The following is a 14566-nucleotide window of genomic DNA, read 5'->3' as shown; positions in this document are numbered from 1 at the left end:
TTTCTGAAGGATCATGTGACACTGAAGACTGGAGTAACGATGCTGAAAATTCAGCTTTGCATCACAGGAATAAATTACTTTGTCAAATATATTTAAATAGTACACAGATATTTTAAATTGTAATAATATTTCACAATATTACTGTTTTTTACTGTATTTTTAATTAAATAAATGTAGCCTTGGTGAGCAGACGACACTTCTTTTAAAAACATAAAAAATCTTAGTGGTTCCAAACTTTTGGACTGTACTATACTATATATATATATATATATATGAGCCTTTTACTTCGGTGCGCCTTTAGCCCCGCTGTACCTATGTACAGCAGGGCTAAAGGCGCACAGGGGTAAAAGGCGCATTTGATTTTTCAAAACATATTATTTTAGTGAAGGTATTTGTATCAATACTTTGTGCCCTTTGCCCCATGCTGGTGAGGCCCAACTTGCCACCTAATACATTTATAAGATTTTTAAACAAAACAAACCACTTTTATGATTTATTTTCACACAAAATCTGTTGCCCTTTCAATGTTCCAAAAACTCTGCAATCATACACTATGGGAGTAGTGAAAAACACATTTTTCTTAAGGACCCTATATATACAGTATATATAATACACAACAAATAAAAAAACATGTCCCTTATAAATAAATGTAAGAACAGTGGCAATGCATTGAAAAATAACACACTATAACTACTATATGTGACACTTTATTTTACAGTGTCCTTGTTACATATGTTACATGTAATAACAGTAAATAATGCATAATTACATAAACTAACCTTAAACCTAAATAATTACACTGTAACAAGGACACCATAAAATAAAGTAATGTAATGTAATCCTACTTTAAATAGGTATCCTTTTATACTGTTTATCTAAGTAAATAAATAAAATTGTAAACATGATGTATGTCTAGATAGCAGGGCAATGGATGAAAGTATTTGCATGTTTTCTTCTGGACAGACTATGCACCAGTGTGGAGAAACCTTTATCTCATGGTATCATAGTGAACTGGCGCAGCAAGTTTGAATTACATTTGCATAACCTGATGGTGTGTGCCGGAGGTTATTGATGTGTGCATGTATACTATCAATAGGCATTGAGACTGATACCATGTCTCCCTGTAAAACTCACTCAAGCATTTCTCTCAAGTTCCAGAACCCGAAAATTGGTCAGCTATGATGACAGATTCTGAATATGATCTCAAAAGGAACATAGTACAAAACCCAGTCATCCAAAATCTGTATAAAACCAAATTTTTATTATAGGCTTAAAAAAAGACTAAGCCATTTAAATTATTACTGCAGAATAAACTTCCAAAAACATACAGAGAAATGTGGAATGTACTGTTTCACTTAAAAATGTATTATATTACTACATATTACCAAAAAATAAACTTTAAAATGTAAATTATAATTGGTTTAAAAATAATTATTTCAATACATTTAAAACAGAAGTATAACTTTAATTTTACCTGTAGTATTTAAAGTCAGTGGGAGGAGTGATTTGAAGGGAAGGGAGGGGTGGGGAGCACTGAGCAGCCACTGAGTGAAGTACAGATTCTTCTTTCTGTGGTTCACTTCTGATGATTTAGAGAAATAACTTACTGTAAGAGCAGCTGAGTTCACAACACACGGGAATAAGAGGAAGACTATAAAAGTTTTCTGTCATCACGGCTGGAAAAATTGTAGAGGACTTTGGACATAAACTGAAGATAGGACTGATGGATGTATTTTGGGCTCTCTTGCTCTGCGTTCATTTTCTAACTGCAGTTAAAGGTAATTCTACTCTATTTCTGGTCTAGACGGGGTCATTCATACAGAACGCGCTCTGGCGTTGCTATGTTTTTATTTTAAATAGCTCTTCTGTTTGCACGTGCGTCAAATTGACGTATTTCGCCGTTGTGTCGGATTTTGCAGTTTTTTAGGGTTTTAACATTGTGGTTCAAGTTTTAAAATGCGTCTCGAGACCTCCGCGTTCTTTTCAATCCCGTTGCGTTCCGAGCGCGTGCCTCATAAACTGCCCCGATTCTGACATTTGTTTACGTGTAAAACGTCCTCAAGGCTGTTTGGGCGTGAGTCAACTTGTTTCAAAACTGAAAAATGACAGTTCTTTCTCTCATTTTTTGGCCTGAATTCAACGTTCAACTTGTACAAAAGCCGGTCATCTGTCATAGTTTGTGACCGATTGTGAATCAAATAGCCTACTAACTTACAACACGCTACTTTACTGACTTTTAGTTCAGATGTTCCTTTTAATTTTCTACTCTGAAGCCATGTCATTTTGGTTAAGGACGTATAAATTGTTGGAATCATACCGAAAAGAAACCCAATGATTTGGTGTATCCAGTCGATGAGTTTAGGCTCTCTCGTGCGTCGAAAATATCAAGCGCATTTACTAATGCTGTTGCAGTGACTGCTTGATTCATGAATATTACTTTAATGTGAGGTTTAACCCTACATTTTAGCCAAATTTAGCTGATTGGCTCAAACGTAGGCTGTAGTTAGTGTGCGTTGGACATCTAGCGAATCCTAGAATGGTAAAAACTTGGCTTGTATTAATTTAGTTGAAATTACACTCATATACGTAATATTCATAATCTAAGTTGGTCAGTAATGTGATTCCTAATTTACTTCATCGTCTACTATACGCATTTGGACATTATTGTACGATAATCACGCTGTTGTCTTGACACGAATATGTTACAGAACAAATCAGTTAAAAGAAAAACACAAATATTACACAAATTTACATAATGTGTAATGTGGTTTCGTCAGAACTAATGACATTTTGTAATGATGAAAAATGGAACACTTAATCTGTCATATTATTTTACTCTATTTTTAATGTAGTATCTGTCTGAGCAGAATTTGTTTATACATCCAGCTTTAACTGGATACTTCCTTCCTCATTTACACAAGCTTCCCTCAGCCAATCAGAAGTCTAGAAAATTATTAAGTTATGACGGTTTTATACACACAAACACACACACACACACACACACACACACACACACACACACACACACACACACACACATATATAGCTTTAGTTTACAGATTAATTCAGTAATCCATAGACTATGGCTGGTTCATCATTTAGCTAATATTGATTTAATATCGAGCGGTTGGTCTAAAGGTAGACAGTGTGAGGGGTAGACGTGGGTCTTCAGGAAGTGGCAGGGTTTGTGAAGCTTGTTCCCAGGGGGAAGCTGTTATTAAGTATCCGTCAGGTCAGATTTCCATACCAGGGGGTATCGATTCAATGCTCAACCATCTCTACATCCTTATCACAGTGAGGAGGTGTGATCTTTCTCAAAAAGCCTGATGGTTTCATCTTAACCAGGCCTGAGAAATCAGCATATATAGAGAGACAGGGAGACAGACTGAAAGGATCCCAGATGGAATGAGACAGGGAGACTATCTGTGGATACTGCTCTGGGATTACATTCTTGACCCCCTGGGTTTGTAAGTCCCAGCTACATCCAGAGCGTCTTCTCAGTAAGAATACGAAGGGGACAAAATGATCAACTGAGAACTAAGAGAAAAATAACACAAGCGAGGAAGGATGATGAAATAATGAGCATAAATAGTGCTTGCTAAAGGAAACATCACTATTGCTCATTGTTCTTGACTCTTAAGACTGGTACACCATAGCAATGGTGCCTTTTTCCAACCTGCTCCCATGATTTCAAATTCTTTACTTTCTTAATCTTTACTTTAATAATAATTTCTACAAAATATTATTGATTTTTGCTTCTGGAAACAGTCCATTACTCCATAACTAAAACAATCCTTTAATGCATGAAGCCGAGGAGTTTCTGTAATGGTAGGCAGATGCTTATTTGCAGGAGGTTTCAGGTGAAATGGGACGGTCCCTCACAGTCATGCTCTCTGCAGATGGGAGGGGAGTTCTTAGACACCTATGGCTTTCATTAACACCTTGTAATGAGGTTCTTACACAAACAGCAATAGTGAGAAATGAGACCAATACATGGAGGTGGGGGCTGTAAAATTGACTGATAATCTTCCCCTCCATCAAAGCTCTTAAATTTAATTTGAGAACAATGTCAAACTTGGTTTGATGCATCTCATTTATTATGTGACACTGTTTTAAAAGAAACTATGATCAGTGAATGACTTAAAGCTATATGTGACCCTGGACCACAAAACCAGTCTTAAGTCGCAGGGGTATATTTGTAGCAATAGCCAACAATACATTGTATGGGTCAAAATGATCGATTTTTCTTTTATTCCAAAAATCATTAGGATATTAAGTAAAGATAATGTTCCATCAATATATTTTATACATTTCCTACCGTAAATATATCAAAAATTGCTATATGCAATGCTAAGGACTTCATTTGGACAACTTTAAAGGCGATTTTATTTAGCTTTTTTTTGCACCCTCAGATTCCAGATTTTCACATAGTTGTATCGCAGCCAAATCAGCGGAAAGTTGAAACTTATTTATTCAGCTTTCAGATGATGTATGACTGGTTTTGTGGTCCAGGGTTACATATTATAAAATGTGCACTATATTTTAATTGTGTTTTTTGGCATCCTTTGGGATCTTGGCAGTGTAAATAAGCATTTCCTTGTAATGAAAACAAGCTAATCTCTCTTTAAAGACGTTTCGATCTTTCAGTAACAATCATAGACATTGTTTCTCTACAAAAATGAAGCAGATTCTGGATGGTGGTGCATGTCAGTGGCATGTAAATGTGATCATTCTTTAGATAAAAATAACAAGGAGCAGGACGGACACTGATGTCCATGTAAATTCAGTGGCACAGATGATTTTGTGTTGACGTCACAGATAAGCACAGATAAACACATTTGCAGACAGATGTCCTCAGGCAAGAGACATTTTATTATTACTTCTCCCTCTCTCTCTCTCTCGCAGATGAGTCTGAGAATGTTCTGGGCTCAATTCAAATTATGGTCATTGACAATATCCAATCATTCAACAAATCGTGCTTATGTTGCTTTGAACCCTCCTTGAAAGAATCAATAGCTTTTTGTGCTTTTAAAGCAACAGTTTGGATTGGCTCTGCCTCCAAAACACTTTCTAACGCGCCTTTGATCCAATCGCGACCCGGTACTCTGTCGAGAGAGCAGAGTAGTATTTCACATCCAGTCACAACAAAGACATGTTGAAAAGCTGACAGCTGTCAGAGCGGATTCCCAGCACAGGATTTCACGGGGTGGGAAATGGAGCCCTGAACCGGATAATTACGAACGCTGATTGGGAATATGAGGACGGATGAGGTTTATAGGGAATAATAGGGCAGGAGGGGTTTGAACTATATTGTGTCTGTGAGAGACAGGAACGGACACACCGCCCTCAACTGAACTTTATCACACAGATGCCGTTTCCTATTGCTCTTCCTGACACACACACACACACACACACACACACACACACGTACAGATTTAAGCTATGTGCATTTAAGTCACTCAGGGCATCTTAAATAAAGAAGCATTAGCACAGACTGCACATTAAGGTCAACTACACATGTATTGATAGTAGGGGGCACAGACTGAATGGCAGCCATGCATTCAAGCAGTCAATATCTGGGTCAGTCATTCAGAAATATAGGAAATATTTATCCATTCATGAGAAATCAGGGTTTTTCCCATTTCATTAGCCTTGTAGATAAACATTCAGCTCTGGTTCATGTCTGTGCAATTAGGGTGTAGGTCTGTTTTGTCTATTAGGAAACAATGAACTCAGTGCCACCCTTATTTTCTACAACACACACATACACACACACAATAAAATGAGCACAAAACATTATAGTCATGGATAGAAGAAACAATAGCAGCAGAGGACTGAAGTCTAAAATGACACCTGTTGTTTGTTCAATAATGTGGTGGAAATGCTTTTCTTCCACAGAGCACATCTGGGTTTCACAAAGCTTGTTTTTAATTAAAAAAAAACATTTTTTTCCCCCCATAAATTACTGTTGTAGTAGTTTTAGTATACAACTGGACACATAAGCAACATTTAATGTGACTGGAGGAACAAAATTTAGAAAGGCACAAAAAAAAAAAATGAAGCATTTCACAACAAAAGTTTGGTAAGGCAGTTTTTGCATTAACTTCTAAATCCGTTTCTACTCCAATTCGATGTTAAAATATATTCATTTACACAGAGGCCGTCATAACTTGTTTTCATGACAGATTTATTTAAACGTACATTAAACATACACATTAAATAATCAAGACAGGTTAAGTAAAATATAATAATAATAGCAAAAGAGTTAATTTCTCTGAACTAACAAGCTGTGGACACTAAATTGCATTTTTATGGTGACATTGTTTACAAGCTGTTTCGTTGATGTCTTTTCGCTGTTGAAACACTGATTGAGCGATTAAACGGGATACATTTCAGTAAGTTGTACTGTATCTTCCAACATACCTTCAGATGTTCATTTAAATAATTTTCTAACTAGTATTAATGGTGGTTAAAAGTGGTTAATGGGCTACAACTCTGTCAGCACACGTGTACCGAAAATTTACGGTACGAATACTTGTATCCTTGCACCCCTAATATATAATAATATCTAACAAATGACTTTTCTATTGACACTCATACACTTTTAGTTGTGCGGCTTAAAATTTGACACTGATTGAACATTTTTAAGATAAAGACGAGTGTGCTAAGCTTACAAGTACCAAATGCACACACTCTATAAGGAAATTCACTTGGTCAAATACAGATATTGCATTATGTCTCTGCCTGTGCAGACATCTAATAAATAAATAAATGGGTTGGCATTTAAAATTAACAGTCAAATTGAAAATTTTTGCATGTATTTCCATTTTTCGGGGGAATTAACTTACAAAAAGCCATACAGTTACAGTCTCTACTGATATATATATATATATATATATATGTTAGTAGAAAAGGGTATTTTTAGGTTTCCAAAACATTGCACATCTTTGTTATTAAATGTAAATGTTTTATTTAAATATAAAATCCCTATTTTCTCTTTCTGTCTCTCCAGCGAGCGGTGCGCATCACTCTCTAAGTGTTTCTGTGCCCCATCGGATCTACGAGTGTGCTGAAGGGGCCAACGTCACCCTGACATGCATTCAGTCCGGATCCAAGACTAACTCAGGGGACAAGCTGTTTAACACCTGGCTCTTCACGCCTCGCTCACAGGAGCGCTGCCACAAGGGCGAACATCCGCGTGGTTCCGGTCACACCAACCACTCTCTGGGAGTGGAGTACATCAACGGTAATAAGTTCTCCATCTTCTTGCAGAACATCAAGCACAAGGACCAGGGCAAATACTGCTGCCTGCTCGTGGACTTTAATGACAAACACAAAGTCGAGCAGGAGGCCCATGACTTCATCTACCTGACTGTGGTGCCATGTAAGTGAGCCAGGAGAGATGTCAGGTGTGACATTTATATATCCCCTTTGTTCCTGTGTGATTTTAATTTCACATGTTTCCACAGCAAAGGCATATCCTCACAACAACAGTCTGAAGTGTTTGGAGTGGTCCCACAATCCTTCAGATGGTACGATCAACACCACACAAATAATACAGAGGCCCTAAAATGTATTAGGGCACATAAGTCACACTTAAAAATGCCAATCAAGCCAAGAGGAATCTACTTGCTCAATACTTCCATTTTTGCTCAATGAAAGTTCCTCTCAAGTTCACAAGTACAGTTTTCAGAATAAGACATGTATAATGAGCCTATTATACAAATGTCGGTGTTGAAAATGACACTCAAACTCTATTTCAGTGCATTTAACACCTAGTGAGACTAGACTGTGAGTGGTTAGTGAATAAGATGCAACATGGTGTACAAAATGGGGTGGCTGTTTAGTGAAGTCAACCTTAAATCTAATGTTTCAATCTGTAAACCTCAACTTTTCTGCAAAATCTTCTGGCTGAAAGATGTGCTTGTGCTATCTTTTTATATAATATACGCAAACTGGCATTCATTCATTTTTAAGTGTGGCTTTAAGTGTCTAAATACTTTTTGGGCTGATTCACTAGAGATTTCTTTTCTCTTTTCCACCGGTAACGTCTCTCTGTCTTTGTTTTTCAGACTCAGTGGCTGAAGGTCTGGCTATCGCAGCCTGCGTAGCTTTCATTCTGTGCCTCCCTCTCATATTGATGCTAGTTTACAGACAGAGACAAACAGTAGAGCGTCACAGACGTGAGTACACACACACACACACGCACACGTAGACTTAGTCATGTATTGCTCATACACTTACTCTGACCTATATTGTGCATGAGAGAGCGCTGCACATGTCCTGCACTGCACAATCTGCTGATGGAGTACAGTAGCTATACTAATTGTTTTAAAGAGAATGCATTTCCTTTCTCACTGTGAACCATTTCCTGTTCCTGTTTTTCCCCAGGTTCACATGAGCTGGTGCGTATGGACAGGTGAGTTTCCACAGTGACCAAAATACTCTAGACTCAACAAGGGATATTTAGATGAATCTCACAAAACCATGTCCAAATTACATTTCACCTCAAAAATAATATAAATAAAAATAATTACATTTTAAAAAACAAGATTTTTTTTTTTCGTATTGCAACATTATTTTTAATGATAATAAAGTATATTTTCCTTCTGAATTCCTATTACAGAAATGCTTCCAGATTATTTATGTATTTATTTTTGCAATTTGTAATATTCTCAATGGTGATTCTTATTACTGTATTTTTATAATAATGTAAAACATTTCTATAAATAAGCATAAAGGCAGTACAACAAATGCTACAAGTGTATTTTAAAAAATTAAATACTTGATTATTATTTTTTGATCATTTACTATGAGTGATTATTTTTACATGAAATAATTTTGTAATGAGAATTTGGGGGAAAATGTGCCTGTCATGAAAATAATTTCATAATGTAAAAAAGAATCTTAATGGTCCTAATAGCAGGTTAATTATTCTATATTTTTCATGTATTTATATGCAAAATATGATTTCTTATTCATTTTTGTTTCAAACATTCTTGACAGGTTTCATGAGATTCACTTGTTATAATATATATTTTCATATATTTAATAAATACATATATACAAATATTTTCATTAAACCTCTGTCTCTCTCTAGTGAAGCACATGCACATGAGAACCCAGTGTTTTTGGGCGATTCTCCACAACCCAAACCCCGCACTGTATCCCAAATCATGAGGCAGTCATCTGAAACAGGACGCCACCTCCTGTCGGAACCCGGAACTCCATTCTCCCCAAACATACAAGGGGAATTATTGTTCTTCCCAGCACAGGGTACGACACACAGACAACTCCAAACAGATTGCTAAAGCTTGTCACTGCCACGCAGATCTGGAGAACCACTACACACACAGATACACACATGACGACGGTGCTTAAACATAGGCAATCTTAAACAAATGCGCAGACACCACACAAACAGAAATTGTTTTTGTTGAATTTTCTTTTCTTCTTGGTAGGCACAAGCTGTACCCACACGGTTTCAGTGAAAAATTAACACACGCATGCAAATCTGCACACAGTCTCGTGTGTGTAGATGAACGTTATGAAGTCCAGCTCGCTCTCCACACACAGACACACGCCTCCTCTCTCCTTTTAACATTTAGCTCAGCGGAATTTACAAAATGTCAATTTCCTCTTTTCTCCCTCATTTCACAACAGTCATTTCTGCTTCTCTGATGGCAAGCTGGATTCTGAGAAACTGAGAACGTGTGTGTGTGTGTGTATACGTGTCTACTTTCATGTGTGTTTCTTCATTATACATGACCTGCTGGCACATTAACATTACCTGCATACACAGAAACATTAATGTCAACAGTGAACAAGTTTACAACCCTTTTTACTTCCTTAAAGGGATAGTTCCCCCAAAAATGCAAATTCTGTCATTAATTTCTCACCCTCATGTCGTTCCAAACGCGCAAAAGCTTCATTCATCTTCGGAGCACAAATTAAGATTTTTCTGATGAAATCCGAGAGCTTTCTGATTTCCCTATACACAGCAATGTCATAACCAATTGACACAGAAAGGTAGTAAAGACATGTAATGTGACTCAAAGTGAAACAGGATATTCAATGATAAAGATATAGGGTGGGGCTTAATTTTATCCTTTGGGGATTGATTGGATCAGGAAAAGTGGGTGATACATATGCCAGCTGGAAAGGAAAGTTTCATCCGAGCAAGTTATTGTATTTTGATAAAGTTTGGATGTGAAAGCAAGACTGCTTTGTTTGGCCTTCCGAAAATGGATGAAATTAGGAATCAGAGGTTAAGATTTATTTATAATAATAAGCCCTCGAATGAAAAATTGTATTTATCTTGGCATAGTCAAATATCAAGAGTTCAGTACATGGAAAAGACATACAGTGAGTCTCAAACTCCATTGTTTCCTCCTTCTTATATAAATCTCATTTGTTTAAAAGACCTCCGAAAACAGGCGAATCTCAACATAACACGTAACAGTTACGTAACAGTCGGGGTGTACGCCCCCAATATTTGCATATGCCAGCCCATGTTCCCAACATTATGAAAGGCATTAGACAAGGGCAGCCATCTGGATGTGCACAACCAAATCATCAGACTAGGTAAGCAAGCAAGAACAACAGCGAAAAATGGCAGATGGAGCAATAATAACTGACATGATCCATGATAACATGATATTTTTAGTGATATTTGTAAATTGTCTTTCTAAATGTTTCGTTAGCATGTTGCTAATGTACTGTTAAATGTGGTTAAAGTTACCATCGTTTCTTACTGTATTCACGGAGACAAGAGCCGTCGCAATTTTCATTATTAAACACTTGCAGTCTGTATAATGCATAAACACAACTTCATTCTTTATAAATCTCTCCAACAGAGTAGCATTAGCCGTTAGCCACGGAGCACTATCAAACTCATTCAAAACCAGAAGTAAACAATATAACAATATAATCCGACGCATGCATGCCGCATGCATGACGAACACTTTGTAAAGATCCATTTGAGGGTTATATTAGCTGTGTAAACTTTGTTTATGCACTGTTCAAGGCAAGCGCGAGCTCCGTGGGCGTGGAGCACGAGAATTAAAGGGCCAGTAGCCCTGAATCGGCTCATTTATAATGATGCCCCAAAATAGGCAGTTAAAAAAATGAATTAAAAAAAATCTATGGGGTATTTTGAGCTGAAATTTCACAGACACATTCAGGGGACACCTTAGACTTATATTACATCTTTTTAAAAAAAGTTCTAGGACACCTTTAAACCCTTGGAAGCTGAAACTCGCGATTATGGTAAAGGGGGTTACATTTCCAACACACTCTTGAGGTGTTTGGCCAATCAAAACGCACTGGGTATGCTGGCCAATCTAGTGTTGTCACGATACCAATATTTTGACTTCGATACGATACCCAACTTAAATATCACGATACCGATACTTAAACGATACTATGGCAAAAACCTAAAACATCAGCAAACATATGACAGAACTCTTTCTTCACCAGTGTGCAGCTGATAATTCTGGATTTGAGCTTCATTGCCATGAAGTTAGAGTTAGTTTTAATATCATTTTTAATGTTTATTATTTTCATGCTCAACAAAATTGTAAATTATTTGCTGTTATGCTTTTTTTTATACATTTAGGTGTTTTTGACAGTAAGATTATTGTAAAAATTATATTACTGTAAATAATTAGAGCAATGTTATTAAAGCATAAATTGGTTTAAAATAACTATATACCCTTCACATATTTATGTATTTTTAAATTAATTTTATTTCTGCAACCAGATATCACTTAGAATAATTAAACTTAGACTCAATAATACACCTCTTTGCGGAGTTCTGCTTGCACGAGTAAAATAAATAACACTCATTTAATGTATGAGAGCATAAACATAATGCTGGTATCACATTCACTAACCTGTCGCTCTTTAAATTCTTTGTACAAATCGGGATGTTTGAATGAAGAACCGGAGCGTTTTTAAAAGCAGGGTATCGCGATACCTTTCTAGTACCGGTATATCGTGCAACACTAGGCCAATCAGAGCACATTTATGCCGAATGCATAAATGTAAAATAGTTATGGAATGACATAAAACTACAATGTTAAAATACATATTGCATAATGCAAAGCTCCTACCACATCCCACCAAGACCATTCATTAACACTAAGCTGCAAAAACATTAAAAAATGGCACATTTACTGATGGACTTTCCACACAGCCTGGAGACATCACTCATTTCATATGTAAAGTCATTACACAATCATAACAGAGGGCGTTTATATAGAAGTCTAAAAGGGAGAGCAGCAAAAATAGACCTGTTAATTCTAAACACCAGAGAGAGGATGGTCATGTAAAAATAAATTATGGCGGTGCAAGAAACTTTGCCTAACATTATAAGCAGACTTTAAAGCCCCCTCTAATCATTTTACTTTTACTTTTGCAGATCCCATTCCTGAGTCTCCCAACTTACTGGAATAAGAGATGTCACGTTCATCCCCCAGGAACACCTAGTGCTTCATCCTTCTCTTCCACATCATCATGCCTCTTTTCTTCCCGTCTTCTGCAAGGCTGATAAGGAGAGACCCACCCCCCTCCCCCCGAAAAAATGGCAAATGAACTCAGCTCTTCGCTATTACAGTGGGACCCCTTATCTGGTGATGTCTGTGTCTGTCTGCTGATTGTCTTTGAACGGGTTTCGAGAGAAGGAAATTTCACAAGTTAGGGCACGATCACGGGGCATTTTTAAGAAGAGGATCCAAAGATGTCCTTGTGTGCCATTTGAGTTGAAAATTTGATTTCAGCTAAGCTGTTTGCACACATTTTTGCTTGTCCTGTACTTCGTGTATCGGTCACACTGAGGCTTCATTTGCACTTAAATGATTATTTTTCACTCTTCCTCTCTTCTCTAATCTGTCTATTCCCATCCTCATCTCACTTTTCCACTGAATCATTCTATTCATCTGCTCTCTTCTAGAGGTCAGGGATGTATTAATACCTCATCTACTCCTGTTTTACCCATCTCAGTACTTTCTAAATACCTACTTGCTCAATACTCCAATACTGCCAAAGGACTCAGTTATCACTTTACCACTGAAATGGTGCCGGTGCTGGTCCCAGATTTGGTGCTCGGCCAGGGAAACTGCAGATCTCAGAACTGGCCTGCTTTTTCATTGACTGGAGAGCTGAATGATGATGCACATGACAGTTTGTTTCAAAGTTTTAAAACATATTTTACTTTTGAAAATGAGTGTCTTTATGTAACGGACCCAGATTGGGACCAGCACCTGCATCGTGTCGGAGGAAAAGGGATGTTCTCAGTACACTCACCGTTAGACCTGTTGAAAAACGATGGGCTATTTTAAACCCTTTCGTGGTGAGTGTGGTGCTTTTATGATATATGTAGCGTGTATGATGCATTCTGTCAGAATGAGTGCAGTTTTTTGTGGTAATTTTGCATCGGTGGCAATTGAACACAATGCCACTCTCTTACATCTCCTACGTCACCTGTGGCTTTAAGGGTCTGAGGGCTCATAAAAGAAGTTTTTATATCTTTTGTACTGAATTTTTATCTGATATATTTGTATATATGTGTGTGTGTGTGAGTGAGAGAGAGAGTGTTTATTCATTTTCAATTAAATAAAAAAAAATAAAATAAAATAAAAAGCAAAGAACTGGTCAATATTTTCAGGAAGCTTAAAAGTTTAAATCCACTGCCAAACAGAGTGCTTTGTTATACACTTTGCTTTGTGTATGAATGAAAGATTTGTTGGTGAATGATTGCAAATCCACATTGTAAATATGCTGATAAATACGCCACTTTACCAGGTTTTTTTTTAACATTTGAAGTTGCACATGTGCCTGTACAAAGGTAGCACCGTATATGTAGCTCCAGTGACGATGCTGTGACACAACTGCTGATTCCATTTGCTTATGTTTCTTTGTATGAAAATACAGATAAATAAAATGTTCTAGTGAGAGTTGAGTCCTTGTGCCGTGTTTATGCAATAAATAATGTCTTCAACAGCAGACGGTCAACTGACGGGTGACGAGGCCTCTAAACTATTATGGGAAACTTGCCCAAAATCTACTAAAAATAAATACTTTCTTAACTAAGATGAAACTGGCCTCTTCTGTTGTTCAAATAAGTGTACCATCTCTCTATTTAATTGGAATCGTCTGAAAGTCAACATATCCCTAAATTTAGTTTCAATCTGTTGCTTTTTGAGAATTCAGCATCTGAGATACAGCTCTAGAAAGTGGATCCAGACACTAGAGGCCCAAAAGTCACACTTGATGAAACCCAGACCGCTGTGAGGTTCACAACAGGAATCAACGAGCTCTTAAGAGTGCAACTTCCTGTTTCAAAAATAAGGCAAGTTGTGGTTTCCTGTTTTTGCTGTTTGGTTGTTCAGACTGGCTTTTAAAAAAGCAAGCTTAGTATCTTATGTTTAGTGTCAAAAGAAAAAGGGGGAAAAAAAACAGTCAAAATCTGTTTACAAGCAGCTGCAGAAACTGTTTACAAGAAGCTGTACTTATGTAAGGGGTGGGGCTTGATCCATTGGGATCTGATTGGATCATAAAATGTAGG

At 37.0% G+C, this 14566-nt stretch overlaps 2 protein-coding genes across 4 annotated transcripts in view; one reads left to right on the top strand and one right to left on the bottom strand.

Moving 5' to 3' along the window:
• Positions 1-14566, bottom strand: part of cdh23 (cadherin-related 23) — a 292980-nt gene that overhangs the window by 24861 nt on the left and 253553 nt on the right. The gene's annotated exons all lie outside the window — the stretch shown is intronic.
• Positions 1546-13955, top strand: vsir (V-set immunoregulatory receptor). The gene is made up of 7 exons (XM_048204506.1): positions 1546-1778; positions 7013-7384; positions 7470-7532; positions 8073-8183; positions 8392-8419; positions 9101-9276; positions 12422-13955. Exons 1-7 carry the CDS (start codon positions 1724-1726, stop codon positions 12454-12456), a joined length of 840 nt encoding a protein of 279 aa, XP_048060463.1. The 5' UTR covers positions 1546-1723; the 3' UTR covers positions 12457-13955.

The sequence above is a fragment of the Megalobrama amblycephala genome, linkage group LG10 (assembly GCF_018812025.1).
Source record: "Megalobrama amblycephala isolate DHTTF-2021 linkage group LG10, ASM1881202v1, whole genome shotgun sequence".
NCBI classification, from domain to species: Eukaryota; Metazoa; Chordata; class Actinopteri; order Cypriniformes; family Xenocyprididae; genus Megalobrama; species Megalobrama amblycephala.
The sequence above is the reverse complement of the archived record's forward strand: the minus strand, read 5'-3'. Positions and strand labels throughout refer to the sequence as shown.